The sequence below is a fragment of the Panthera tigris genome, chromosome B2 (genome assembly GCF_018350195.1).
Source record: "Panthera tigris isolate Pti1 chromosome B2, P.tigris_Pti1_mat1.1, whole genome shotgun sequence".
Lineage (NCBI taxonomy): Eukaryota > Metazoa > Chordata > Mammalia > Carnivora > Felidae > Panthera > Panthera tigris.
The window spans coordinates 30717307-30743524 of record NC_056664.1 but is presented as its reverse complement, the minus strand read 5'-3'; the positions used below and the strand labels follow the sequence as shown (position 1 = coordinate 30743524).

Sequence of the window (26218 nt, the reverse complement as noted above, 5' to 3'; positions counted from 1 at the left end):
TGAGCCGGGGAAGTGCCGGGCGGAAGTGTGTAGCCTTGAGCCGTCTTGGTTACCGCGTTCTCCACCCCTCGCGACGTCATCGCTCTGAGCCAGCTCTCCGTTGCCCGCGCGGGCGCCGCCCGAGACCGTGGGACCCCGGTTACCGCCCCCTCAGGTAAGGTGTTCTCCTTCTCACCCTTCGCCCCTTTTTAACGAGCTCCTTCTCTCTTCTTCCCCTTTTCGTTGCTCTGAGAGCACTGCGGGGGTTCCACTGCCTCCTGTACCGTTTGGACCCCGCGGTTGCCATACTAACCCCAGCGGGGGTAGGGGGTGTCTGATGCCATCGTCTTGGCGACGGAAGGGGTGCTTCTCCCTTCCCGGGCCACTTGGTCCCTCAAGGCGCTGGTGGCCGTGATTCCTGGAGAGAAGAGGGAATGCTGGTTGAATCCGACGAGCGGGGGCTTGGATGGCAGCCTGGTTTAAGCAAGGGGTAGGGAGAGGCAAAAGACAGGAGTAGGTAGGCCTGGAAGGGTGCGGTTGGGTGCAGTGTGGACGGCGTGTGAACCCTGGGCGGTGACAGTGGAGAAAGATGTCTTGGGCCCTGCCCCTGAACCAGGAGCCACCATGTTGGTGATACCCCCCGGACTGAGCGAGGAGGAGGAGGCTCTGCAGAAGAAATTCAACAAACTCAAGAAAAAGGTGAGGGAGTGTGTGGGGGCGTGGCCCAACCTTTCACAGACTCTACACTCTTGAGAACACCTGGGGTGAGTGTGAGGGATGGGGGGTTCTTCCAGCTCATACCTGGAGACATACCTCCTCTCCGCGAAGCCTCACAAGGGGGCTCTTCCCAAGTCTTGATGTATGCCTTCTCTCTTTTCTGTGTATTCTGCCATCGAGTTGTCTAACTTTTCCATGGCTTTTAGTACCACCACAGGGGTGGTAATCTCCAGGTTTGTTTTTTTCAATTCTATCCGAGCTCTTGCTGATAGCCTGCAGATTCCCAGTGTTGCAGCTAGCTATCATCTATCTATTCTAACTTAGTTCCTTTTCTTGATCTTCCATATAGGACTGACTATATTCAGTTTTCCCATGTGTTTGGAATCAAAATCTCCTCTCTGACATCTCCACTATTTGCATGGCCAAACGTTTGCCAAGTCTTCTTGATTCTTACTCTGAAGTAATGTCTTTTGTTTATATTTTCCCGTGTATTCCGTAGATCAAGTTTTTGCTGACACTCACGTAGTCTGTTGTAATGGTTTCTCAAGAAGCTGCTCAGTGTGTTCTTGGACAGACTTCCTTCACTCTTATTAAAATGAACCACTGAAATCAAAAAAACTCTGTCTCTCTTTTTTCTCAAAACCTGTAAGTGGTTTCCCATTGTCTATACAACACAGCCTTACCTTGGCATCTCTTTCTAGTCAGATAGAACTATTCACTAGTCCCAAAACGTGCATTCCCAAAGCCTTCTTATTTCCACATCTTTTTCAGTCTGTGTTCTTTGTCTAAAATGCCCTTTTCTTTCAATCTGTTTTGCGTAGTTTCTACCCAGGGTCCAGTTTAATAGTCATTTGGCATCAGATAATCTTATTTGCTCTCAGCTACAAGCAATTTGTGCCTCTTACGATCGCTCTTGATAATTGTGTCTAATGGTCTTATTTCTCAGACTGTAAACTTCTTAAGGGGAGGAACAATGTCTCATACTCTTGCATACCCCTGTTACAAAGTAATGGCGTGTCCTCGTTAAATATGCAGGGAATGAATGGATGAAGCCCCCTGAGAAAGGCATGTAGGCTTGTGCTTACTTATAGCTCATATCTTAGGGTTCTGGTCCATGGTCAAAGTCCTTTTCTTCCACTTCAAAAACTGAGGCTCGGGAAAGCCTCTGGATACAATGGTTTGGCTAGATTACGTATCGCTGGTATTGTAAATGATCCAGTGAATCATGTGTGAGTGGTAGTGCACTCATGAGTGCACTCATGTGTCAGTGCACCACTCCAGGGACACCATTTGCATTGTTTTCTGAGAAAGGCGTCCCCTGGAGTGAAGTGTCCAGGGACCTTGGGAGAGGACCTAGCCAGGGACTGGCCCTCACCAACCCCTCTCTTCTCGCTCTCATTCCCAGAAAAAGGCATTGTTGGCTCTGAAGAAGCAAAGTAGTAGCAGCACAGCCAGCCAAGGCGGTGTGAAACGCTGTGAGTGACGGGGGGAACTGGGGATAGACTGGAAATGGGCAACATGGCGCTGACCTCTCTCAGAGCGTGGCCAAAATAATGCCTCCTTCCCTCACCACTCCAGCACTGTCAGAGCAGCCTGTGGTGGACACAGCCACGGCAACAGAGCAGGCAAAGCAGCTGGTGAAGTCAGGAGCCATCAGTGCCATCAAGGCCGAGACCAAGAACTCGGGCTTCAAACGTTCTCGAACCCTAGAGGGGAAGTTAAAGGTGAGCACAAGCAGAAGGATTGTTCAGGGGACCCTTGACTTCAGAGGGCGTCCTTCCAAGTTGGAGTGGAGGTAACATTTAGGGGGAAAGTAATGCCTATTCAGTTCTGGGAAAATTGTCGTACCAGTCCGAGTTTCAGGTTTCTTATCTGTAAAATGTGAAGACACTGACTGACTTCCAAATTCCGTATCTCATACATTCTGTGGCACATATTCGAGCTCCTGAGTCTTGTTGTTCTGAGAAGTTGAACAGGTTGAAGATGTCAGCAGGTCCAAGAAATGTACAGATAAGCTAAATACTCTGTGTATATATTAGGTCACTTATGAAAAACACCACATAATCAAATAAGAAATGCGCAAAGGAATTAAAAGGGAGGATAAAAGGCCAGAGGAAAGCCAAGAAGAGGGTGAGGGAAGAGGAATCCCTTCTGTCCTATGGTTAGGCAGCCTTCTGCTCTCACATTGAAGTAGACCTCTACGACCTTCCCAGGACCCTGAGAAGGGGCCAGTCCCCACTTTCCAGCCGTTCCAGAGAAGCATATCTGCTGACGACGATCTGCAGGAGGTATGGTTCTCAACTCTCTGTCCCTGAGAGGTTGGGGAATGAGGAAAATGAGAGACCCACATATTTGGGGCCACATGCCATCAACTAGGACTCATCTTAACTGTCCTTGGTTTCTTTTGCAGTCATCCAGACGGCCCCAGAGGAAATCTCTGTATGAGAGGTTAGAGAGCTAGAGAGAGGACTGAGTCCCAATTGGGGGAGTAGGGGAGGTCAATTGCCTGGATCCTTGGGAGGTTTAGGGCTGGAGTGGAAGGAGCTGGGGCTGCAGAGGGAGTGTTGAGTCTCCACAGGGTCTGGGAAGATGAAGTAAAGGGCCCCTTTGATCCTCACTGTCTGCCTCCCCCCAGTTTTGTGTCTTCCAGTGATCGGCTTCGGGAACTAGGGCCAGATGGGGAAGAGGCAGAGGGCTCAGGGGCTGGTGACGGTCCTCCTCGAAGCTTTGACTGGGGCTATGAAGAACGTGGTGGTGCCCACTCCTCAGCCTCCCCTCCCCGAAGCCGCAGCCGGGACCACAGTCGTGAGCGGAACCGAGACAGAGACCGAGATCGGGAACGGGATCGAGACCGAGACAGAGACCGAGATCGGGAACGGGATCGAGACCGAGATCGGGAACGGGACCGCGATCGGGACAGGGACCGCGATCGGGACAGGGACCGTGATCGAGAACGAGAGGGCCCGTTCCGCAGTGAGTGATCTGGGCTGGTAGAAAAAGTGAAAGGGTTTAGGCAGGTCCCACTAAAGTGGCCTCTTAAAGTGGAGCCTGAGATGGGTTGCACGTTGTGACTGTGACTCCTGACCCCACAGGGTCGGACTCGTTCCCTGAACGCAGGGCCCCTCGGAAGGGGAATACTCTCTATGTGTATGGAGAGGACATGACACCCACCCTCCTCCGTGGGGCCTTCTCTCCCTTTGGAAACATCATTGACCTCTCCATGGACCCACCCAGAAAGTAAGGATGGTAGTGGGACAAGATGATAAGTCCTGGGAGGACCTGGGTTTGAGGGAGAACACCAGCCTATCTCCGGTGGCCTATGAGCACTGGGTTTGGTTGGGTCCACAAGAGCCCATAGGCCCTCTACTGATCCTGTTTTCTCTCATCCTAGCTGTGCCTTCGTCACCTATGAAAAAATGGAATCAGCAGATCAGGCCGTTGCTGAGGTTGGGACTTCCCAGACCTGTTCTTCCCATCCCTACTGCCATCCTCATGTTTTCTCTTTAAAACACTGGGAGCCAGGAGGAAATTGTTTCCTCTTGATAGAGGAAGTCTTTTTCTATCCACACAAGAAATGTATTCTTAGATCCTTAGTCTGTTCCTAGGATGGCAACTCTTGGAAATTCTCCTTTTCTTTGTCTGTAATGTTTCCCCCCTCCCCCATCCTTTACCTCCACCCCTCTTCTTCCCCAGCTCAATGGGACCCAGGTGGAGTCCGTACAGCTCAAAGTCAGCATTGCCCGCAAACAGCCCATGCTGGATGCTGCCACTGGCAAGTCTGTCTGGGGCTCCCTTGGTAAGAATGGATTCTTCCTCTTTCATCCTCTTTCCCACAGCTCGCCTCCTCTCTTTGCTCCCCTGCATGTCCCAGGATTCCCTAGAGTTGATAGATGTCTGGATCTGTGTGGAGGCCATGGGAATGAGAATTGTCAGACTCTCTGTCAGTTAGAGATGGAAGAAGATTTCTTAGTGTGAAGGAGAGAGAAGGATTGAGAACAACTCCCGAAGCAGTAATAACTAGAACAGGGAAGAAAGTGGAAGTGAGTGAGGTTAGTGAGTGAGGTTAGTGAACACGACCGTGTTTATTTTGAGATGGAGTATAGTTGGCTTTATAAAATAAGCATTTGAAATTAGAGATCTGGAACTTGGGTGTGAAGTGAGGACTGAAAACATGGATCACAGTCCTCTGTATCACAGAGTGGCTGCGAAATGGTAGTAATCTCAGGGAAGATTGAATTTGAAGAAAAAAATTACGCAGGCCTGGGCCTGGGGGATATTCAGGGAGCAGCATCAGAGGCCATTAAAACCAAAGAACACAAACTATGGAACCTGGGTAGTGATAGAAGTGTCAAGGTACAAAGATCCAAGAGAATGGAGGCTGGCGTGGGGTGAGTGACTGTAGTCCCAGAATGGCAGGGATAGAATCCTCCGAGATGAGATGCAAGAGGGACATGTTGATGTAGGGAGGAAAAAAAGAAGGGGAAGGAACAACCTGAGGCTTGAAGAATGTTTTAGGCCAAAGCCACACCCAGAATGAGCTCCCCTATTGAGGCTAGTAGCATTTCTTAGTGTGAATAGCCCACTATACCTGTTGGCTTTCCTGGCAAAGGAGTTAGGCAGAAAGGGGCGTTCAGAGCAAGAGTGGCCCTCCAAACTAAAAGAAGGAACAAGAAATGACTAACATGTCAACAAAGGGCTACAGAGATCTTCTAATTTTTAATATTTTGATGTAGTGGGTTAACATCATTCAGTTATCACAACGATTACCTTTGGGAGCTGTTCTAAGAACAAAACATTCCTTGCAGTATCTGCATGTGCCACATTAACAGCATGTGCTCCTTGCCATGGGGATGGGTTGGCCTAAGGGAGCCAAAGGGAGACAGGCCAGCCTGGCCACCAGAGGGCAGCATTGAAATTGGGCTTCCAAGGGCCAAAGGCAAGGAGTGAGCTGGTCAGACTCTGAGCCTCTGGCCTCACCAGTGCTCAGATGCAATGCTTCAGACCTTAACCAATCCTTTCCTCCCTCCCTAGCTGTCCAGAACAGCCCTAAGGGTTGCCACCGGGACAAGAGGACCCAGATTGTCTACAGTGATGATGTCTACAAGGAGAACCTTGTGGATGGCTTCTAGAGAATGGAGCTGGATTCCGTGTGCCTCATCTGCGCCAACACTGGTCTCAGTAAAACACTGAGGTGGAAGCTCACACATCTCCCTCAGCCTCTGGTTTTTCAGCACTTGGGATTGGGGTTGAGCCTTTAAAAACGGCTGTTAGATTTTATCTCAGTTGTAACACATGGCCAGTGCACGTTCCCCTCCCCCTTACCCCAAAAGGATCTTGAACACAGGTATTGTCGCAGCTGTTTTAATTTGATCTCATCCCCCTTTCCAGCAGGAAATCCCTTATAGAAAATCCAAATCCTCTTCTTTGAGTTTCTCCCTGAGCCAGGGCAGCACTTGGAAGAGGTTGATGTGAAAGTCTCGGGCATGAGCAGGTACCTGTCGCCACCGCCTCTGGTCTTTGCAGACATCCACTACACCCCAGCTGATCACACCAACCTGGAGAGGGCAAGGGGATGCCACTAATCATCTGGTAGAATTCCTTCCTAATCCCAGGAAGCTCAACTACTCCCAAGTGCATCTGAGTTGACCTAGAAGAATTAGACTGGGGACCCAGCTCAGTCCTGCTCTCTAGCACACAGGCCAGACATTGCCCCAACCCGGCCATTTCAAGAAGTAGTTGGAAGGAGGCAGGCTCTGTCCTTCCCTTTCCAGCCACATGCATTGAACTTTCCTGCTTTAGGGCCCATGCTGACCACTTGGCATCTCCCCACAGACAGGAGAGGGGAAACTCACTTGAATGAAGCGACTCCTCTTATGAATAATCAGGGGACCACCAGAATCACCTACAGGAGAGGAGAGGCTGTAGGGAAAACGATTCTTGGGCTTTAAGAACATGTAGCACAACCAAAGAGCCTTCTCTTACCTTTGCAAGTGTTGGGGTCAGTATAGGGATCCACCCCTCCAGTGCAAAGGAACCTGGGGGTGACCACTTTAGAGATGTCCTTGACTTTGTCATAGCCTAGGGCATATTGAGCATCTCTCTCACAGCTGGATTTCTGTAGGTGAGGTATAAAGCACAGAGGAGAAAGGGGTGATAAGCAGAGCATGCTTAGGAAGAACTGGGGCCTAGAGGACCTGCTTAGGATCCCATATTCCTCACCTTTTCCCCGTTCTTGATGTAGACCTCCTTCCGAATCAGCGACTTCTTCCTATCTTTGGACAACTCTGACACAAACAGAGCTTTGATATCCTTTGCAGGGAGCAGCTCTTCCACTGGACAAATGGACAGTAGGGGTCATTTTAGCACTCTCTCTGCCCCCCACCATCTCTCTATTGCCTTTGTCACTCAGCAAATGTCCTTCAACCCTTTTCTGTGTGCTGGAGACCAGGCTGGCTCCTGCAGCACCCTGTCATGCCCCACTTGTCTCTTGGCATCATTCCCTTGTGCTGCTTTCCCTGAATGTCTTACTCTGTTGCTGGCAAGTGGTTGACAGTGGAAGCCTCAAAGCTTGATTTGTTCCCTGGGTGCAGGGGAGACAAATAGGCCTGTTAAGGAGAGATGGGGAAACTCAGGGACAGCAGACTTGACCTGCCCCAGGCCTGTAGCTCCAATTTGCCCAGACTTTTCTCCTCAGGGGTCCAGAGGGCTCACCTGAGAGTCTGGCCATACTTGAGCTTCTCCTTGAGTCTGATAAGGGCCACATCATAGTCATAAAATTCAGGAATGCCTTCTGCTTTTTTCCCATTGATGTCGTAGTTAGGGTGAAATAGGACTTTATCTATTTCCAAGTCCTGCTTCATCCCTCCTAAGGTAGGAGAGTGGGTATGTCAGGACATCCTACTTCTCTGGGCAGCCTCCTGCTTCTGGCCCCACATCCTTCCTAACTCCCAAGTCTTCCGCCCTGCCCCCAAGCAGCCCAGTGTGCAAGGGAGGGGGCTGCTTTGAGGACCGGGGGGGGGGGGGGTTGGAAGGGTGGGCTCCTGAGGAAGTAGAAGGTGTTGCCCAGGGAGCACAGCTGAAGCTCAGGATTGATTCACTGCATCCTTACCCACGCTGACCTTGATTGAATGATTCCGATCATCCACCGTGAAACAGTGTGCTGCTGTCAGCACGTAGTACTCAGACACCACGGCCCCCATACAGGTCTCATGTCCTTTCAAAGGGCGCTGGGAACAGAATGGCAGGGGGGAAAGCTTAACTTCCACAAACACTACATTTTGCCCTTCCCCTACCCCCATTCCACCTGACCTCACTTCCCACAGGTCCCCACCACCAGGAAGCTGTGCTTACAGTGACTGAGATCTTGGCCTGCCACGGTTGCTTGTGGTAATCACTACCTTTCTTGTGCTCCCAAACCATTCCACAGAGTCCCAGAGTCCGGGTTTCATCTAACAAGAAAGGAGAATGTGCTGAAACCTGGGATGCTCGGCCTTTCGGGGAGGCCCGCCTACACAGCTATGAGGAGCAGAAGCCCATAAGGAAAAGAAAGGGGCATTTGTTTCCTTACATTGGGGGCAAGGAACTGTGGCAGTATAGTGAAAAGAAGTTGGAACTAAGAGTTGGGAGACCTGGCTGTTTTCAGGCCCAACTCTTGCTTGCTTGCTGTGCCTGGGCTGCTCTTGGCCTCACTTTGCACATCTGTAAAATGAGACACTTGACAAGATCTCCAATGTTGTTCAGAACTCGGTGATTCTAAGATCAGGAAGTGGATAGTGCCAGGAGACCAGAGTGTGACTGAGGTAGAGAAGGAGCAATGAGAAAGCCATCCCAGACTGCCAAGGCTTCAGGAGGAGAGGAAGTATGAGTGACCTTGGGATACCTGGGGCATTTCCTGACCTCTTTATACCCTCCCGGTATCTTCCTACCAAGCATTTGTTTGAAAACATCTTCCAGGTCTTCCATGTCCTTGACTTTGAACACATGTTGTTCTTTATCCTTCTTGGAAGCCAAAGCATTGATGTTCTCTTGGTTCACCAGAGGCCCAACCCCAAACACATAGACATCTGGGGGAGAAAAAGGGAGGGTGAGTGTCCAAACCCTGGGGGCAGGAGCTGAGAAAGCAAGGTGCTGGGTCCAAGGCCAAAAACTCACCCAGATAATCCTCCCTTAGGTTTTTGCGATCCCTCCCAATGTCCAGCAAGCTCCGGATCTCATGAATGACAGAGACTGGGTCCCCACCCATGTTGTGCAAGCCTGCAGAAGAGACAGGGACCGTGAAGGTGAGAGGCAAGTAAAGAAGAGGGTCAAGGAAGATAAATTGGCTAGTAGTGACACATGGCTGGGTAAGCAGGTTGTTTTTTTGTTTTTAATGGCTGAAGGTAAAATTTCAGCTTTTTAATTTAAAAAAAAAATTTTAATGTTTATTCATTTTTGAGAGAGAGTGGAGGAGGGGTAGAGAGAGGGAGACACAGAATCTGAAGCAGGCTATAGGCTCTGAGATATCAGCACCAAGCCTGACAACCGGGCTCCAACTCACGAACTGCAGGATCATGACCTGAGCCGAATTCAGAAGCCCAACCAACCAAGCCACCCAGGTACCCCTGGGTAAGCAGGTTAAGGGGATGGAAGTGACAGAGAGACTTAAGAAGGGTGTCTCCTTGTAAAGGGTCACAGGAAAGATCAACATGGTTGGGGCCCTCAGTGCTGCTCAGAGCCCCAGCCATGAGTCTAGTGTTACATGTGGACCAAACAGCCATACACTGTTATGAAAGGGTGGGAAGCCTGGGGCAGGAAAAGGTCCCTTCTGACCATCAGTCATGAGAATGATGACGTGGCGGGTGCGGTTCCAGCCTTCAGGGGGTTGGTTCCCCGGCCAGCTCATCATGTTGTAAATTGCCTGGAGGGCCTTCTTGGTGTTAGTGCCTGCCTTCAACTTGTGATCTGTGAAAAAGGAAGATCTCACCTTGCCTGGTCTTCCAAGTCATCTATGAACCTTCAAGGCCTATCACAACTGAGATACCACATTTTTCAGTTTTTTGAGTTGTCACCCCGCTGACTTCCCTTTGACCACAAAGTGACCTTCTCAGCCCCCAACAAGTTCCCAGTAATCCATATTCCTCAATGAGCCTGCTGTCCAACCATAGACTGCAAAGTGGTCCACCCTGCCTTCCCACTTGGTCTCACTACCTCCTCCTCACAACAACCCTGAACCTTTTGACTTCTCTGACCCCAAAGTGAACTCCCCACCAGTCCCTTCCCTAACCTCTGACCTTCATAGTTGATATTGTCGATTGTCCTTGTAACCCAGTCTGCATCGCTGCTGTTTTCATCGGACACTCTGATCAAAATTTTGGGGACTGTAGCATAGGTCACTAGACCATATTTTGGCTTCACCCCATAACTTGCCACCTGTGGGTTAGGGGAGCAACGGGTCATGGCATTGAAAGAATACTATGGTTGGGAGAGGTCAGCAGCTTTTCTGGGACAGGGAAAGTTACAGTCAGAGACTCAAGGGCTGACTGATCACCCTGGGGCTGATGGATGATTGGGTTAAAGGTCAAGAAACTGCTTCCAGTAAAAGGAAGGGAAGGAGGACAGAATAGGACCAGAGGTTTTCTGGGACCTTGTGTCTCAGAGGGTCTGGAAACATCAGGGAACTAGTCCTGGATGGGCAGTGAGTTCACATTCAGGGGGGAAGGGGGCCCACCTTCTCAATGAAGTCTTTGAGACAGTTCTTGGCCCTTGTGAAGTTGCCGATCCCAATGCTGTCTGATGCATCCAACACCAGATAGATGTTCATGGAGCCCGAGGGGTCCAGGATAATCTTCCTCTTCTGTTGTTCCCCTGGGTGCCACCAGAGAAATTCAGGCTCCAGCATGCATGGTTCTCCTGGCCCTTCATCCTCCCCAATTCCCTGCCTCCCTCCCCTCTCTGCCTCCAAACCTGGGCTATGCCCATCCTCAGCATCTACTCCTTCAATGGTCTCCGTCAGGGAAGACAGGAAGGCTTCGGCTACCTCTTCGGGGATGTCATACATAAAGGAGTCTGGGAGAGGTCAGAAATCAGGTAAAATGTCTGGGGGTGTTGGCAAGTGTGTGAGGGTCAGAGACACGGTGGCCAGTGAGGTGGGATGGTGGGTTTCCAGGATGGGAAGGGCTCAGTAGTGAAGGAAGTTCTACAGGCAGGTTTAGAAGTGAGGAAGGAGCTGGGTTGCATTAGGGGGAACTGGTGTAGGGATATGAGGATAAAAGAGCAGGATTTGACCCCTGGGCATGGGTCAAGAGTCACCTTGGCAGGAAGGTTCTGTTCCACTCCAAGAGCCACCCTCCTGGCATGTTCGCTGCTGGGAGCCACGAAGGGTGAGACCCCGGTTGCAGTAGTAGGTGACTCTGTCTTCAAGGCGATAGTGGTTGCCCACCTTCCTTGTGCCAAGGGGGATGCCCGGGTTAGGGCAGTACCCCGCTGCAGAAGCATGAAACATGGAGGTGAGGGCCAAATCCTGAGGCCCAGATGGCACGGTAGAACACTAGAGTTGTGGTGCTGGTTCCTCAGGCTGGAACATGGTCAGGGAGAAGACACCATCACCAGGGGAGGGGACGCTTCTCACCTCCATCATCGCAGATGGCTGTTTGTCCATCCCACCGACCAGTTGCTTGGCAGGTGCGATTGGCAGAGCCCCGGAGAGTGTAGCCATCATAGCAGCGGAAAGAGATCTCATCGCTCAAATTGTAGTAGGGGGTCCGGGGCCAGTATTCCCCATTCTCAAATCCCTGTGGTCTTGGGCAGCGAATTGCTTTGGGGGAGGGAGACAAGTAGAAGTTACTGAGAAGGAAGGGCTTCACTTGAGAGTTTCCCTCCTGGTCTCAGGGACCCTGTCACAGAGAAACAGTGCCTTCTTGGTCCCACAGACAGCATCAACGCTCAACCTATGATGACTCCTGCTTCTCCTCGTTTCCAATTTCTGAGTGTTCTTTTTACTGCCAGGGTTGCCTGACACAGGGTAGATGCTCAGTGAAGATTCACTCCCTTCCTCCTCCCTCTCTCCCTCCTTCAGCCCTAGACAGCTCCTGTGTTTGCTCAGCTCCCCTGCTAACCTTCCTGGCCTCAATGCAACTCTAATAGTATGCTAGTCTGGCCCCTGGTCACCACCTGTTCCACCCCTCCATTGACCCGTACCCACCCTCACTGCCCTCCAACCTCTGCATTCTGCCGTCTTGACAATCTTTTGGTCTTGGGTCCGCAGGGTGCTCCAGGACCCTGTGGATCTGCAGGTACGAATCTGCACAGGGTATGGGTAGAAGCCAGAGGGACACACATACTCCAGTGCCTGGCCCTCCTTGAGAAGCCTGAAGGAGCCACCTTTGATCTCTACTCCTTCCAGAGAGCAGGAGCCTTGGGGCCCAACCACAGTCAATGGTGGTATGCTCCCACCTAAAGAAAAAGGCTGATGAAGCCCAGCCTCCCAAGGCCAAGGAGGAATACTGGGGGCAGCAGGAAGTGGGGGGGGGGGGGAGTGGTGACCCTCTCTCTTACCTCCAGACAAGAGGCCCAGCACCAAGAATACCAGGCAGAGTTGGGGACTGAGACTGCTCCCCATAGCGATGGAAGGCAGGAGAGAAACCAGGTATGGGGACAAGATGGTCTATCCCGGCTTGTGCTGCCTGTCTGCTGGCTTGATATCCAAACAAACTTCAGACCTGGGCCTGGTCGCACACCCTTCCCCTGCCCCCCACAACCTCCAGCCTTTTATGCAATCTGTGTTCTGGCACCTGTGGCTAACCCCACCTACCCACATCACTTTCCGGAATGTCCAGGTGGGAGGGCCCCCACCGAGGTGCCAGTCAAGGAAATAGGAACTGCATAAGCCCTACCCTTTCAATACCACCTCTCAGCTCCAGTTCCTCCCCAGTAATCCCAGACCGCCCCCTTAGGGACCAGAAATAAGGCTGGCTCACTCCCTGTTGACTCTGTTATGGAGCAGAGTCCACCCACTGTTTGTCCAGCAGGGTCTCTGACCTGCCTCCCTGTTGTTCCTGGAATCATTCTGGAATCCTCTGCCCCCTGGCCAGCCCCCAGGCAGAGACACAGACAGATGAGGAAATCATCAATTTTTATTAATTTCAAAACTGGGAAATTCCACATGAAAATGAAAGGAGAGTGAGCCAAGCACAGCAGAGGGTGGGGCCCTGGGGTTTCCACAGCTTGGATGTGCTGCACGGGGTCCTAGAGCTGTGAGCATAGATAGGTCATGGGGTCTGATAGTAGAAGTTCAAGAGTGGGAGACTGACAGATGCTGGCAAGACAACAGAGGAGTCAGTAACCACAATTAGAGGGGCAAAAAGTTCAAGATACCCTCCAGGTGCTGCCTCAGCCAGGGCTGTAGGCGAAAGAGATTGATGTGAAAATCTCGTGGTGGTGGGATCTTGCCCCTGGGAGCCTTTTGGCGGGAGTTTTTATTGCTGTTGCCACAGGGGTTGTAGAGACCCCAACTCACCAGGCCCACCTGGAAGAAGGAGAGAATGGGGTGGGAGGCTGTCACAGCCCCAGCTCCAAGCTTCAACCTCCCTGGCTCATCCAAAGGCCTCCCTCAGCCTCCTTTAAGGTCAAGATTCTGTAGCCCGAGTCCCATGAGCTTCCTCCCCCTTCTCTCCTCACCTGAAAAAATCTGTATCTCCGCTCAAGGAAAACTGCTCCCCCAGATTCTCCTGTCAGAAAGGAGGGGCAAGAGACTGTCATCCTGACTCACCCTGCTCCCTTGTTATCAGGGCAGTGCACCAGTGCCCTGGCATGCATGCTGGTCACAGGGACATTGGTGGACTTTCCCTCAGGAATCCAGGCTCGTGGGTGGGGGGTGGGAGGGGCTCACCCCTGCAGGGATTGTCATCATTCTCGGTTCCACTGCATAGGAACTGGTCTGTCACCACCTCTCTGACATCCGTCAAGTCAGGGAACGTGGTTCTGTCTTGGGAGACGACCTGGATGCAGCTTGTCCACTGTGGCAGGGGTGGAACAGAGAGGAGAGAATAAGCAGTCCCAGGGGACACCTAGAAGTTCAGCTAGGCCTGTAGGAGGGGTAACACAGGGTCAGATGGAGAAAGCGGCCAGAGCTGGAGGAGGAAGGGACAAAGAGAGACTTTTGAGGAGCTGCCACAGAGGAGTCCCATTCCCCCGCAGCATCCCAGACCTGAGATCCTCACCTCTGTCCCCATCTTGAGGTTAATGTTCAGTTTGCTCCCATTCAAGGCCACAAAATGAGCAGGAACACTCAGTTTGTTCAGAAGTTCACTTTCTGTGGTCAAGGAGAAAGGGGTGTGGTGCTGGTCCCTTTACCCAGCATCCAGGCTCCAGATTGGGGGCTGTTGCACAGCCCATGTCATCACTCCTAAGCCTTGGTCCTAGCTCCTCATGCACCCTAAGCCCCAGCACTCACCATGGTCTCGGCAGGTGCTGCCTGGAGGTCTCCGCAGAGCCAGATTTGCCTCCACCGTGCAGGGAAGGCAAATGGGCCTGGGGAGAAGGACAAGGGTCACACAGGCGCATTCTCTATGTCCCCTCCTCTGGGACTCCCCAGAGCACTCTCCCCCAGAGGATGCCCTCTCATCCCAGACTCCAGCACCTGGCATGGGTGGACATCTTCACTTTCTGGGCCAGCTTCAACAGGGCAATGTCATCACCATAGAACTCCAAGATTCCCTGATTCTTTTTGGCAAAGACATCAAACCCCGAGGAGATCACGGCCTTCTCAATACTGAAGTCTTTGCCCCACTGGGAGTTAGGATCCCCTGTGAATAATATGGCAGATTAGGCTGGCCCAGGGCCCCTGAAGGGGCCAGGGACTAGGAACAAAGGGTGGCAGCCCTGGCCATGGGCTCAGGAACCTGGTGTGGGCCTTGCCTTACCCACATTGACCCTCCACAGAGAGCTGTTCTCAGCATGGCGGAAGCAGTGAGCAGCTGTCAGGACCCATTGGTCTGAGATGAGGGCCCCCCGGCAGGTCTCCTGGCTCTTAGGCTGCAGGGAAACAGGTGATCTTCAGGAACTGCTATGTCTCTGGCCCATGGCTTCTTCCACCTCTGGGATCCAAGCCCCATCCCTCCTTCCTGGTACCTTAATAGTGACATGCCAGGGTGTCCTCTCCTGGGCAGAGGCATTGGCTGACATGTTCCCCACCCCACAGATGGTGTCTGTGAGCTTGGAGACATCTGTGGGTATTGGGAGCAAAGGGGGAAAGAGGTATGTGAGGGGCACTGTGAGCATGTTCCCCACCTGGAGCTCTTGCTGGCTCCTCACCACCCACCCCACTCTGAAGAGGGCAAAGCGCACTCACCCAGCATGTGCTCAAAGACCTGGTACAGAGCATTTGTGTCCTGTAGAATGAAGGCATGGCGCTCACCATCCTTCTTGGACCCCAGTTCATTCAGCTCTTTCCAGTCCACATCCAGCTTGCCCACCCCAATGGCATAGATGTCTGATGAGAAGAAGGAAATCACCAGAATCTAATGGCTGAAGGGCTACCCTGTGAGACAGGAAACTATCATTTGGAATTTACTGGGTCCTACAAAGCCCTAAATGAGCTGGACCCTCACCCCCTACTACCTATCTGAACTCACTTCCTACCACTCCTCACCCTTCACTCCCTTCCATAGAGCCTCCTCAAAGTTCCACAAATTTGCAAGCACACTCCCACCCCAGGCCTTTTGTATAAGCTATGCGTCTGCCTGGTTCACTCCTTCTCAGACTGTCCCCATGGCTCACTTTCTTACCTTTTCAAGTCTTGACTCAAATGTCACCATCTCAGCAAGGCCTTCCCTGGGCACCTTGTCTAAAACTGCAATGCCTCAGACAATTCCATTCCCTCTCTGCTCCATTTTATACCTTGGCATGTGTCACTATCTACCATGCCATATAGTTTCCTTATTTGTCTTGTTTAATGCCTACAGTGGGTAGAATTGTGTCCCTCAAAGAGATATATTCAAGTCCTAACCCCTAGTACCTGTCAATGTGACCTTATTTGGAAATAGAGTCTTTGCCTAAAGCCTCCAGAGGGAGCAGGGCCCTTCTGATAACCTTGATTTTGGACTTCTAGGCTCCTGAATGTGAGAGAATAAGTTTCTGTTATTTTAAGCCACGCAAGCTTGTGGTTGCAGCGGGCCTAGAAGACTAATACATGGCCCCTCCAGGATGACAACCCCAGCAAGATATTTTTGTCGTTTTGTTCACAGCTGCATCCTTAGAATGGTGTCCAGGAGAGACTTTCAGTAAGTACATTTATATGACTGAATAAGGAGCTCATGAGCATGCATGGAGGCAAAACTTCAGATCTGGTTCCTCTGTAAAGTGTAGGCTCTGAGAGAGGGGCCTGGAGCCATCTCTTCCCACTGGAGAATTTGGACCCACACAATCATCCGTGCCCTCCCTTCCAGCCAGCATGGGTGCCAGTCAGAGCTGCTTTGGGGTGGCGGCCCACAGACTCCAGTCTTCCCCCATGCTTTGCTGTGGGACATAAGCTTAGGAATCCCCTGGGCTTACACCAATGGGTTGACAAGGCATAAAGAAATACAAAGTCATAAAGTGCTCACACCCGAGTTTGGGTAAACCAGATTGACACCCCAAGAATAGGGGGGTGCAAAGGCACCCTGATAATAAGGAGGTGCAAAGGTGCCAGAAATAGGGCGGTGTGAAGGTACCACAAAATAGAGAGGGGTGCAGTGCCCCCAAAATAGAGGCAAAGGCCTGAAATAGAAATGGCACAAAGCTACCCAATACATAGGAATACGAAATGAACAAGATTAGATATTCAGGGTGAAAGCACCCCAAATTTAGTACTATAGCAGAAAGCTGCTTTCACAGAAGGATAGGGCTGGGTTAGGTAAACTGGTGAATTGGACTATGGACCGCTGCACTGCAGGCAGAGCAGCCCAGAGCAGAGATGGCTAACAAAAGAAAAGGTGCCTTGTCAACCCTGAGGTTATTTGTCCTACTTGTCTCATTCCCTAGGCTAGCTAAGATAAACAGAGGTGCTGCCTCACGTCGGCTGTAAACAACCCTCCTCCCGACTGTCTGGCACCCGGATTTTGTTTTGTATTAACCCAAACCCCCAACCACTAATATCCTCAAGACCCCCTTTCCCTCACGTCCACAAGTTAATGTTCACAGATTCATTGTCTCTTTGTGCACATCCATTGCCATGTTTGTAAGCCTTCTGATCCTAATAAAAATGGGGCAAGGACCTTATTCAGGGCTCTGGTCTTTTCCCGGACATTAGCCATTTCTCACTTTCAATCCTGCGTCCCGCTCTTTTGCTAGACAAGGGAGAACTTTAGACCCAGAGTCTACGACACTTTGCATCCCTTTTGGCCATTTTTGACTCCCAGAGGATCCTGGGTGGCATGCAAAGAGTGAGATGCTCAGATAGACTGGGAGATAAGGCTTTTCTCAGGAAGCAATCTATCCTCAGGCAGGCCAGAAGTGGTCACTGTGAGGTTGGACAATTATGTACCATGTGTTTTCTGTGCCTACGTCCCTTCCGTTCCTGCTTCTTTTCAATAAGGTGTTTTGAGCATTTAGCCCTAGCCCAGTGATGCTAAGGAGTTTGGGAGGAGAGTTTGGGCTTTGCGTTCGCGAAGCTAGAGTTCTAAAAAGGAATCTGCTTGCCCCTACTGGGCAGGTAGGGTTGGTGGCATGAACAAGAAAGAGAGGACCCAAGGGGAAAGTGAAACTTGGAGGCTCAAAAGATAATCCTCACTTATCCGGAGCACTTCCGTCTGAAATTCTTTTCTGGTCAAATATCAGTGCAATTTGTGTTTAGTCTGAACCAGAGGAATTATTCCTTTCGAACCTACAACTGCCAAAGCATTAGTTATCTATACCCCTGAAAGAGGAAATGCCAGGGACAGTCCCTACAAGGAATCCAGTCCTTTTTCCTCTCTGGAGAGGTTCATGGCCACAATGGTGGCAGTGGCCACTCACATACACTGTTCCCCTGTGCCAAGTAAGAGCTGAGCATTCGCCCCTATTGGCCTCTGAGGTAGGTGCTAGGTAGGTCCTAGCACCCTCCCCCTCTAGTTTCTGCAAATGCAGAAACTGCCCACAGCCACGGCCAACCCAAGATGAAACCAAGGCTCAAAGGCTAAAACTTCGGGGCCATTTGACTCCAGATTGTTCGGTATGACTCTAAGCTGCCTTCACACAGAACGACACAGCCTGAGGTCTCACTGGAAACAAAGCCAAGGTGTGGACCAGACTGCTGGCTGCCCAAATTGTGCCCCTGCAGGGGCAGCACAGCTGGGGGCGGGGTAGAGGCTCACCCAGGTAGTCGTTCCTCTGCTGGTTGATGTTCAAGATCTCTTTGATATTGTCAACAGCCAGCTTGGGGGAGCCACCCATGTTAGACTTTCCTAGAACGGAGGGAAAAGAATTGTCCATCTGGGGTGTATGTCCGGACTCCCCATAGTCTCGGAGGAGCGGGCATTCAGCCTGGGAATCTCAACCTTTACCACTTCCCGTGTGTGTTTCAAGATATGTTATTTACTGAAATTCTCTACATTCCAGGCAGTGGGCCAGGAGCTTCATAAACTGTATCTCATTTGATTCTCCTGAAACCTCAGGTAGTGTAGGTATCCTAATTATACAGGCAAGAAAACCAAGTTCTATGGACATGATCAAGAGATAAATGGCATAGCCCAGATCCACTACACAGTCTGTCCTATCTGTGCGCCTTGACATTCCTGCCCCAAAGCCAACCCCCTCCCCTGCCAGCTGACTCAAGGCAACCTCCCAGGTAGTAACAATAATTGATATTTGTAATCACAAAGCACTTTTACACAAAGTACTTCAATTGTTGTCCATAAACATTGTGTAAGGGAAGGAGGGCAGCTATGACTATCATCATCATCATTGTCATTCCATTGTCACCATCAACACTATTTCTACTACACAAACAAGAAACTTAGTCCCAAAGTGGCAGAGGGAGAGCCAGAATGCAGGTGTCCTGACACTACATCGGTGCTCCTTCCACTGTGCCAGACTCACTCGCAGAGATGACCATACTCACCATCTGTCAGAAGGATGATGGCATGTCGGATTTCCTGCCAGGCCGCTGTGCTCATTCCGAGGCGTTGCATCTGGTTATTCATCATGATATGGACACTATCTAAAGCTGCATAGGTGTTTGTCCCAGTTCCATTTTCATGGTCTGGATTATGTGAAGAGGAAGGACTGTCTTAAACACTTCCCACCTGGGAGAAGGGAATCACTCTCTTCTCCCAACCATTGGAAATGCATTTATCAACTGACTTGATAAACTCGGACATTAGCTAGCCAAAGGTTTGGCATCATTGCCTGTTCAAACATTAAAAACCTTTCCCCTTAGATAGACTGCATAACCCAGTGGCCACTCTATACTCTCAAGATTCAAAGATGGAGTTTCCAAGGAACCTGGGTGGTTGTAGCCATCTGGTTTCTACCACCCGGGTAGTTTCATAATGACATGGGGGAGACTCCAGTGGTGAGCCAAGAAAGCCCATGTAGTTCTGGCATGAGGAAGGAGCCAAAGACCTGTGTGAAGGATTTGGACATGTAGCACATTAGAGTAAGCCATGAGCTGGTGGGAGCTGGGAGTCGGCCACCACGAACCTGACTTGGAAGCTATCCCCACCTGAGGAACCTGAGCCCCAGAGCCCTGAGACTTGAATGTCACCAAAGGGCCTCGCTCTCTAATTTGTCCCAAATCTCTTTGCAGGCGCAGACAGCTTATCCTCCCCCCTGCCTCATCGCCTTCATTTGATGACACCTGTACCTTTATAGTTGATATTGTCCAGACTGTTGATCACTTCAGTCGCATCCCTCGAGTTGTCGTGCAGAACAGACATGATGATTTTGGGCTTTGATGCAAAGGTGATTATGGCGACACTCACATTGATCTCAAAGCTGAAAATCTGTGAAGGGCAAGTGAGAGGCCAAAGAAGAGAGGGTTAGAGAGCAAGCCAAGGGCTCCAGAGGAGGCAGAGAGCCTGGACCAAGGCTGACAGAGGCAAGGGCCACAAGTAGTCACTAACTAAGAGACTGCTGATTGCAGGGAGCCAGGAAACTGACATTTGTGGACCATCTACTGTCTTTGATAGGCTCACTCACTCCTCATGCATCCTTACATCAATTCTGGGAGGGGGTGAGAAGGCCCTATTTTACCGATGAGTACATTGAAGCTTATTGCCTTGCCCCAGATCACACCACTGGTGCAAAGTGGAGGTCGAATTTGCACCTGTCCACATGAATCTGAGGCACTTCTCTAACTAGCAGATTTTGCTGCCCCACAGCTTAGTGGACACTACAGGTCTTCAGAGACTCTAAGGAGCATAAAAACTGCCTTGTTTACTGTAGGTAAACTGTCTTGTTTACTGTAGGTGGGAATATATCTACATAACTACATATGTAGTTATGTACATAACTACATACTATATATCTACATAAACTATTGTGAAAAGTTACCAGGCAAAGTGCTGGCAAAGAATCTATACTAAGTGGCTTCCAAACTCTCCTGTTCATGCATCTCATCATTAAAAACATTTTGAGCACATATCTAAATATAGGTATATATATTTATAAAAAGTGACTCATATTTATAAAGCATGCCATTCAAATATATTATACACATTTTAAATATTTAAAAATTTGGAATTTTTAAAGGAAAGTCTTAAATATTAAGTTATCGGTTTAATTTAAATTGAAATTATTCAACAAGGATACCAGTACTTGTCTACCATACCGCACTGGATTATTTTGTATACCCTTCTGTGGAGACCACCATTCTAGATTATGGGTTCCTGGGAAGTAGGACTTCAGCCTTGTTCATCTTTGATGTCCCCCAGCACCCAGCACCCAGCACAGTGCCTGACACATAGTAAGTATCCCAGGAGTGTTTGTGTGATTCTATAAATTGAATCCACGATTCCTGCATGGAATGCCCATACTCTAGGAGGGCTTTTTGGAGGAAGTGGGCTGTAAGTGGGATTCTGAGGAAGGGAAGGAACCAGAGAGAGACAGTGGGCATAGGAAGGCCTCCTCTGTAAACAGACTCCGATTTCCTGACCCTGTCCACCATAAGACTGGCGCTCTCCTTGAAGATGTGAAAGTCATCTTCGGCCACACTCTGAGAGGCATCCAGGAGCAGGTAGAGGTTCAGGTGACCAGAGCGCTGGATTTGGATTTTACGGCCCACGCTTTCTGTGAGAAACATGGAAGGGGTTGATTCACATCCACCTCCCACCAGCCCTCTTGCTAAGGGATAGGGCCTCCCTGCCTCCCCTCCAGTCAGTTCAGCTGCCACTGAGCTTTCTGGAAGCTCTGAGCATCTTCTGGGAAGACTGCTCCTCCAATCCCAGGCCCAGCACCCTACTGTCCCCACCCCAAACACTCACTTTTTTTCTTCTGGGTGGGATTGGTGGCTCCAAGTAGGTGGGACAAGGAGGCACCCAGGGCAGGGGCCACATCCTCAGGAAAGTCATAAGAGTAGGGCTCTGTGGGAAGAGCCACTGAGGTCAGCCAGAGTCAGGGGTAGGATGCCCAGGGAATCTCTGGAGGGTCAGGGCAGCTGGCTACTCACGGCGGCATATGGGTTCCGTCCCACTCCAGACCCCATTACTCTGGCACTCCCGCTCCGCAGACCCGGTCAGCACCAGATTTGAGGAGCAGCGGTAGGTGACTTTGTCTCCAAGCCCGAAACGAGACCCTGTCCGCACGGCACCCACCGAGATGCCCGGGTTGGGGCAGTAGCCAGCTGTGAGTGAACAAAGGAAGATGGCAGTGAGCAGGGGCACCCCTCCTCAGCCTTTTGGCCCCGCTCACCCACTTTCTCCCTCAGAGCTCTTCCTCCTCTCCAGACCTGTGGAAGCTCTGTGGGTCATTTGGCCTCCTCCTTGGGAGACACCACAACTGTGCTTCCCAAGGGTATGTGTGGAAAATCTTAATAGGGCAAAATGTTTAGAACTCAGTGGCCTCAGATGCCAGCTAAAGCATCCCAGTCCCAACCCAGGGACTCAGCCTGCATCCGTCCCAGAGCCCCAGGGAAGATGCTAGCTGACAAGCCCTACACCTACACAGATACTATTTGCACTTCATAAATCACAGTGAGGCATCACTACACACCCACCAAGATGGCTACAACTTGGATAATTCCAAGTGTCAGAGAGGATGTCAGGCAACCAGCACTCAGATACATTGCTGGAGCCTCTACTAAAACTAAACAAATGCCAATCTGCGAGTGGACAATTCCACTCCTAGACAACATGCTCAAGAGAAGAAAGTTCATATGTGCACCAGCAGTTATGTATAAGGACGCTCATAGTGCTTTACTTATAATAGCCCCAAACTGGAAAGAACCCCAATGCCCATCAACAAGAGAATGCATAAATAAATTATAATCTATTTGTATAAGGAAACTACACAGCAATAAAAAATAACAAACGGATAAATCTCACGGGCAGAATGTTGAGTAAAGGAAGCCAGATGCCAAAAGAACATATTCTATATGATTCCACTTGTATGAAATGCAAGAATGAACTAAAATAAACTATGGGGACAGAAGTCAGAGTGGTGACCCTGCGGTCAGCAGTGGACAGGAGGAGCCTCCTACTTTGCCGGACGTGTTCTCTACCTTGCATGGTGATTATACTGGTGGATACATGTGCAAAAGCTCACAGAGCTGAATACTTAAGGTTTGTACACTTTAGGTAGATTGCACCTCAATTTTCAAATCGATTCTATTTATGTTTGAATCAATGGCTATTTGGCAGAGTCATGAATATAAGTAGAGAACCAATGGCTGGCCCACTGGGTCACGGTATGGTCCTACCATCTCGTGGACTCCGTGTCTTCTGTATTATGTGCTCAGAACTATCATCCAGGAAGCTCCCAAAACCCCCAGGCAATGTGGCTCCAGAGACTCCTGGGAGCCCCACTTCTATCAAGCAGAACCTCCCCACCATTGACAGGGCCAGTAATAACCATGACAAAAGTATATGTGTCACTTACCAGACCCCAGGGACTCTTCTAGACACTTACTAACGTCAACTCACTTAATCCACACGGCAACCTCATCTGGTGGCCACTCTTACTATCTCCATTTTAGATGTGAAAATTGGGGCACTGAGAGGTTAAATAACCTGGCCAAAGGCTGCCCAAGTCAGAGCCAGGCTTGGGCCCAAACTGGCAGCAGGGGCAAGTACTAAGCACAGCACTAGTCTTGCTTTGAGGTATTTGGAAAAGCTGGACAGAGTGTGTGAAGCCTTCATGTCGGATCCGAGGCTTAGCACCACCTGCCTCAGCCAGGCTCCCTGCATGCTGGTGATGTGTGACCTGTAGACCTCAATTTACCAAAATTCAGGAAATATTATTTTGGCATCGGAAACACGAGGCCCCTGTCCCCACAGAGGCCCCCCGGGGCACACATCTTACTCCAAGTTTCCCAGGAGACCCCAGCCGCCATACAGCCATCAGTCAGGGCACTCACCACCATTGTCACACACAGCTGTCTCCCCATCCCACATGCCATTGGGGCGACACTGGCGCACAGGCGAGCCCCGCAGTGTGAAACCGTCCTCACACTCGAAGCTCAGGTTGCCACCCACAGGGTAAGACCCGAGCCGTGGGGTGAACATGCCATTCTCAAAGGAAACAGGACCTGGACAGCGAACAGCTGGAGGGAGAGAAGGGAATGAGAATATAGGCATGGATGGATAACACCTGGGCTGAGGGATGCTCATTTTGGGTGCATGGGAATAGCCAACTGGTTGTCAAAATATTGGGTTATTGTATGTGAAATCGCTGCTTGTGGCAATTGGTTGAATTTTGGCAATTTCACACAGTTCAACCTAATAGATTGATAAATAACCACTTCTCTCAGCCCTCTGAGGGCATGGTCATCCCAGCCTCTCCCCTGAGGTCCTCAGATGTCCCACAAGTGGACAACCAAAGGCGTAACACCTGGCACGACAAGGGACTCCGGCACATATTCTGAATGATTGGGACTATGCAGTCAATTGTTAAATATTAAAAAAAAAATCATCCCAAGTGTTTAAAAAATCCGGCTTTAGTACCCCACAATCTCCATCAAAGCCTTCCTCTAACGCCTTGCTATGGACAATGGGCATTTTCCCACTATGTTGAAAAGCCCCATGGAAAAGCATCCCGGCCATCCCTGCACATCACCTAGTCAGGGTAAGCCCCACCCTGAGCAACTCTTAAATGGAAGATCTGGAGAAGCCACTGGTGGGCACCCTAAGCAAGGCCCACAGAGAGCCTCACGTTTGCAGACTGCCTTTGTCAGCTGGGTGGATCTCAGGGTCTGCCATCGTCCGTTGCTCTTGCACAGCCGCGATGCTGGGACTGGGTAGCGGCCCACGGGACAGGAGTAGGTGAGGACACTCCCAGGGGCCCAGCCATGGCTGAGGGTGAAAGTGCCACCGGAGATATTCACGTTCTGAGGGCAAGAGGGGGTGGCTGCAGCCAAGCCTGTGAGTGTGGGACACAACACAGAAATGGAGAAAAGATGAGAAAAGGAAAGCAAGAGAGATTGTCCATTTACAAGTGGGAACTCAACCTGGGCAGCACAGGGACCCCAGAATTCCCCTCCCCTGCTCCTACCTGGGTACAGGGACAACAGGCAAAGGAAAGCCATCAGTGGGTCCATGGTGTCCACCTTGAGGCAGAGAGAGGCAGAGAGCCTGCAGAGGGAAAAGGTCATCTGACTTCCCGAAACCCAGAGCTGGCTCAGCAGCTGCTTTATTTGCTGCCAGAGAAGGACAACTAGGGAGTGGCAAGGGGGATGTGCTCTTAGCATGGAAAAAAAATCAGGGATTGGAGACTGAGCTGAGAGGGTGAAGCCCTTGCCCATCTCCCTAGTCCCCACATATCCTAGTCAGTTGATCTGCACCATAAGCTTTTCCTACCGCTCTCAGCCTGCACACCCCTCACACACACACACGCACACACACACATGCTCTTGCATGCGTCGTCTCAAGCACGCAAACCCACAAACCATCCAAGATATTGCAAAATTGTTTATTTAAGTAAAGTTTCAGTTTTCTCTTGGGTGTCCAAGTGGACTTTATTTCCTGAGAGCCTGGGACAGCACTGTGTTCTTGAACATAAATCTCCAAGGAATGGAGGCTAATTTTCTCAGACAGTCTTGATAAATTGGAAGAATCACAATCTTGTTCTTCCTTGCAACCTCTAGAGTGAAATCTGCAGGTAAAAATGAAATCAATGCTTAGTTTTGGAGACTGCAAGATGTGTAAAACACTTCTACGGGAAGTCCAGTAGAAAAAATTCCCACTCATAAAATAAATAAGTCTGGGATTGGTTACCCAAAGGAACAAAGGTATTTGGGGATTTTGGATATGTCTTTAAATTACACACTGTAGTTGTATGAAATGCCGGAAGGAAACAAACTCTAAGCTAACATGTTACCCCCCTATCCACAGAAGTCTCTTTAATACTTTGTCAAACAATGTGGGATATGAATAAATAAGATCAATTAAAAATAAAGATGAGGGGCGCCTGCGTGGCTCAGTTGGTTAAGCGTCTGACTTCGGCTCAGGTCATGATCTCACAGTTCATGAGTTCAAGCCCTGTATTGGGCTCTCTGCTGTTAACACAGAGACTGCTTCAAATCCTCTCTCTCCCTCTCTCTCTGCCCCTCCCCTACTCATTCACATGGGCTCTCTCTCTCTCTCAAAAAATAAACATTAAAAAAATAATAATAATAAATAAATAAGTAAAAATTTTAAATAAAAAAATTAGGATGAAATGGAGCACCTGAGTGGCTCAGTTGTTGAGTGTCTGACTCTTGATTTCAGCTCAGGTCATGATCTGAGTGATGGGATCAAGCCCGAGTAGGGCTCTGCACTGAGCATGAAGCCTGTTTGGTATCCTCTCTCTTTCTCTCTCCCACCCCCCGCCCCTCCCTCACTCACACGTATGCAACCACATGCTCACTCTCTCTTAAAATAAATAAATAAACAGATAGATGTGAAACATCTCTGAAGTAATCATTTAAGTTTGTGAAAACTCTTTTGATTTACAAATAACTTCTTAAATAAAAATAGAACTACCCTATAACCCAGCAATTGCTCTACTGAATATTTACCGAAAGGATCCAAAAATGCTGATTCGAAGGGGCACATGCACCCCCAATGTCTATAGCAGTGCTATCGACAATAGCCAAAGTATGGAAAGAGCCCAAATGTCCATCGATGGACGAATGGATAAAGAAGATGTGGTATATATACACAATGGAGTATTACACAGCAATCAAAAAGAATGAAATCTTGCCATTTGCAACTATGTGGATGGAACTGGAGGGTATTATGCGAAGCAAAATAAGTCAGTCAGAGAAAGACAAATACTATATGATTTCACTCATATGTGGAATTTAAGAAACAAAACAGACGAACATAGGGGAAGGGAAGCAAAAATAATATAAAAACAGAGAGGGAGGCAAACCATAAGAGACTCTTACAGAGGACAA

General features: G+C 50.0%; 3 protein-coding genes and 1 long non-coding RNA gene across 6 annotated transcripts in view; 2 read left to right on the top strand and 2 right to left on the bottom strand.

Moving 5' to 3' along the window:
* Positions 1-9: 9 nt before the first annotated feature.
* Positions 10-6039, top strand: NELFE (negative elongation factor complex member E). Its single transcript, XM_007098757.3, has 11 exons — positions 10-154; positions 596-678; positions 2102-2171; positions 2275-2420; positions 2910-2984; positions 3107-3144; positions 3332-3669; positions 3789-3933; positions 4088-4142; positions 4390-4492; positions 5728-6039. Exons 2-11 carry the CDS (start codon positions 604-606, stop codon positions 5823-5825), a joined length of 1143 nt encoding a protein of 380 aa, XP_007098819.2. The 5' UTR covers positions 10-154; positions 596-603; the 3' UTR covers positions 5826-6039.
* Positions 6040-6041: 2 nt separating this feature from the next.
* Positions 6042-12412, bottom strand: CFB (complement factor B). The gene is made up of 18 exons (XM_042986030.1): positions 12229-12412; positions 11893-12126; positions 11303-11488; positions 10984-11157; positions 10639-10740; positions 10403-10539; positions 9966-10104; positions 9505-9636; positions 8848-8949; positions 8622-8759; positions 8047-8144; positions 7805-7922; positions 7408-7561; positions 7225-7301; positions 6916-7028; positions 6679-6811; positions 6549-6598; positions 6042-6251 (listed from the first exon to the last, which is right to left on the bottom strand). The coding sequence occupies exons 1-18, from the start codon at positions 12290-12292 to the stop codon at positions 6096-6098; spliced, it is 2307 nt and encodes a 768-aa protein (XP_042841964.1). The 5' UTR covers positions 12293-12412; the 3' UTR covers positions 6042-6095.
* LOC122238589 lies at positions 8786-20212 on the top strand. Of its 2 annotated transcripts, none has more exons than XR_006217565.1 (3): positions 8786-8975; positions 15918-15953; positions 19436-20212. It is a non-coding gene; the product is annotated as an uncharacterized LOC122238589 (long non-coding RNA). The 2 variants fall into 2 exon arrangements; XR_006217566.1 differs by lacking the exon at positions 19436-20212 and adding an exon at positions 16693-16835.
* The window catches only part of C2 (complement C2), a 42442-nt gene continuing 29012 nt past the window's right edge, over positions 12789-26218 (bottom strand). The window contains exons 2-19 of one of the 2 annotated variants that reach the window (XM_042986029.1): positions 24334-24413; positions 23995-24201; positions 23201-23386; positions 21296-21469; positions 21111-21209; positions 20783-20916; positions 19493-19631; positions 18749-18889; positions 18003-18092; positions 15023-15163; positions 14803-14897; positions 14595-14706; positions 14312-14477; positions 14126-14202; positions 13893-13984; positions 13562-13688; positions 13351-13400; positions 12789-13198 (exon numbers count right to left, since the gene is read on the bottom strand). In XM_042986029.1, coding sequence (XP_042841963.1) covers positions 13022-13198; positions 13351-13400; positions 13562-13688; positions 13893-13984; positions 14126-14202; positions 14312-14477; positions 14595-14706; positions 14803-14897; positions 15023-15163; positions 18003-18092; positions 18749-18889; positions 19493-19631; positions 20783-20916; positions 21111-21209; positions 21296-21469; positions 23201-23386; positions 23995-24201; positions 24334-24379 — 2253 coding nt within the window. In that variant the 5' untranslated portion in view covers positions 24380-24413 and the 3' untranslated portion in view covers positions 12789-13021. Of the gene's footprint in view, positions 13199-13350; positions 13401-13561; positions 13689-13892; positions 13985-14125; positions 14203-14311; positions 14478-14594; positions 14707-14802; positions 14898-15022; positions 15164-18002; positions 18093-18748; positions 18890-19492; positions 19632-20782; positions 20917-21110; positions 21210-21295; positions 21470-23200; positions 23387-23994; positions 24202-24333; positions 24652-26218 lie in introns of those variants that run through there. The other variant, XM_015545054.2, reaches the window with a different exon arrangement.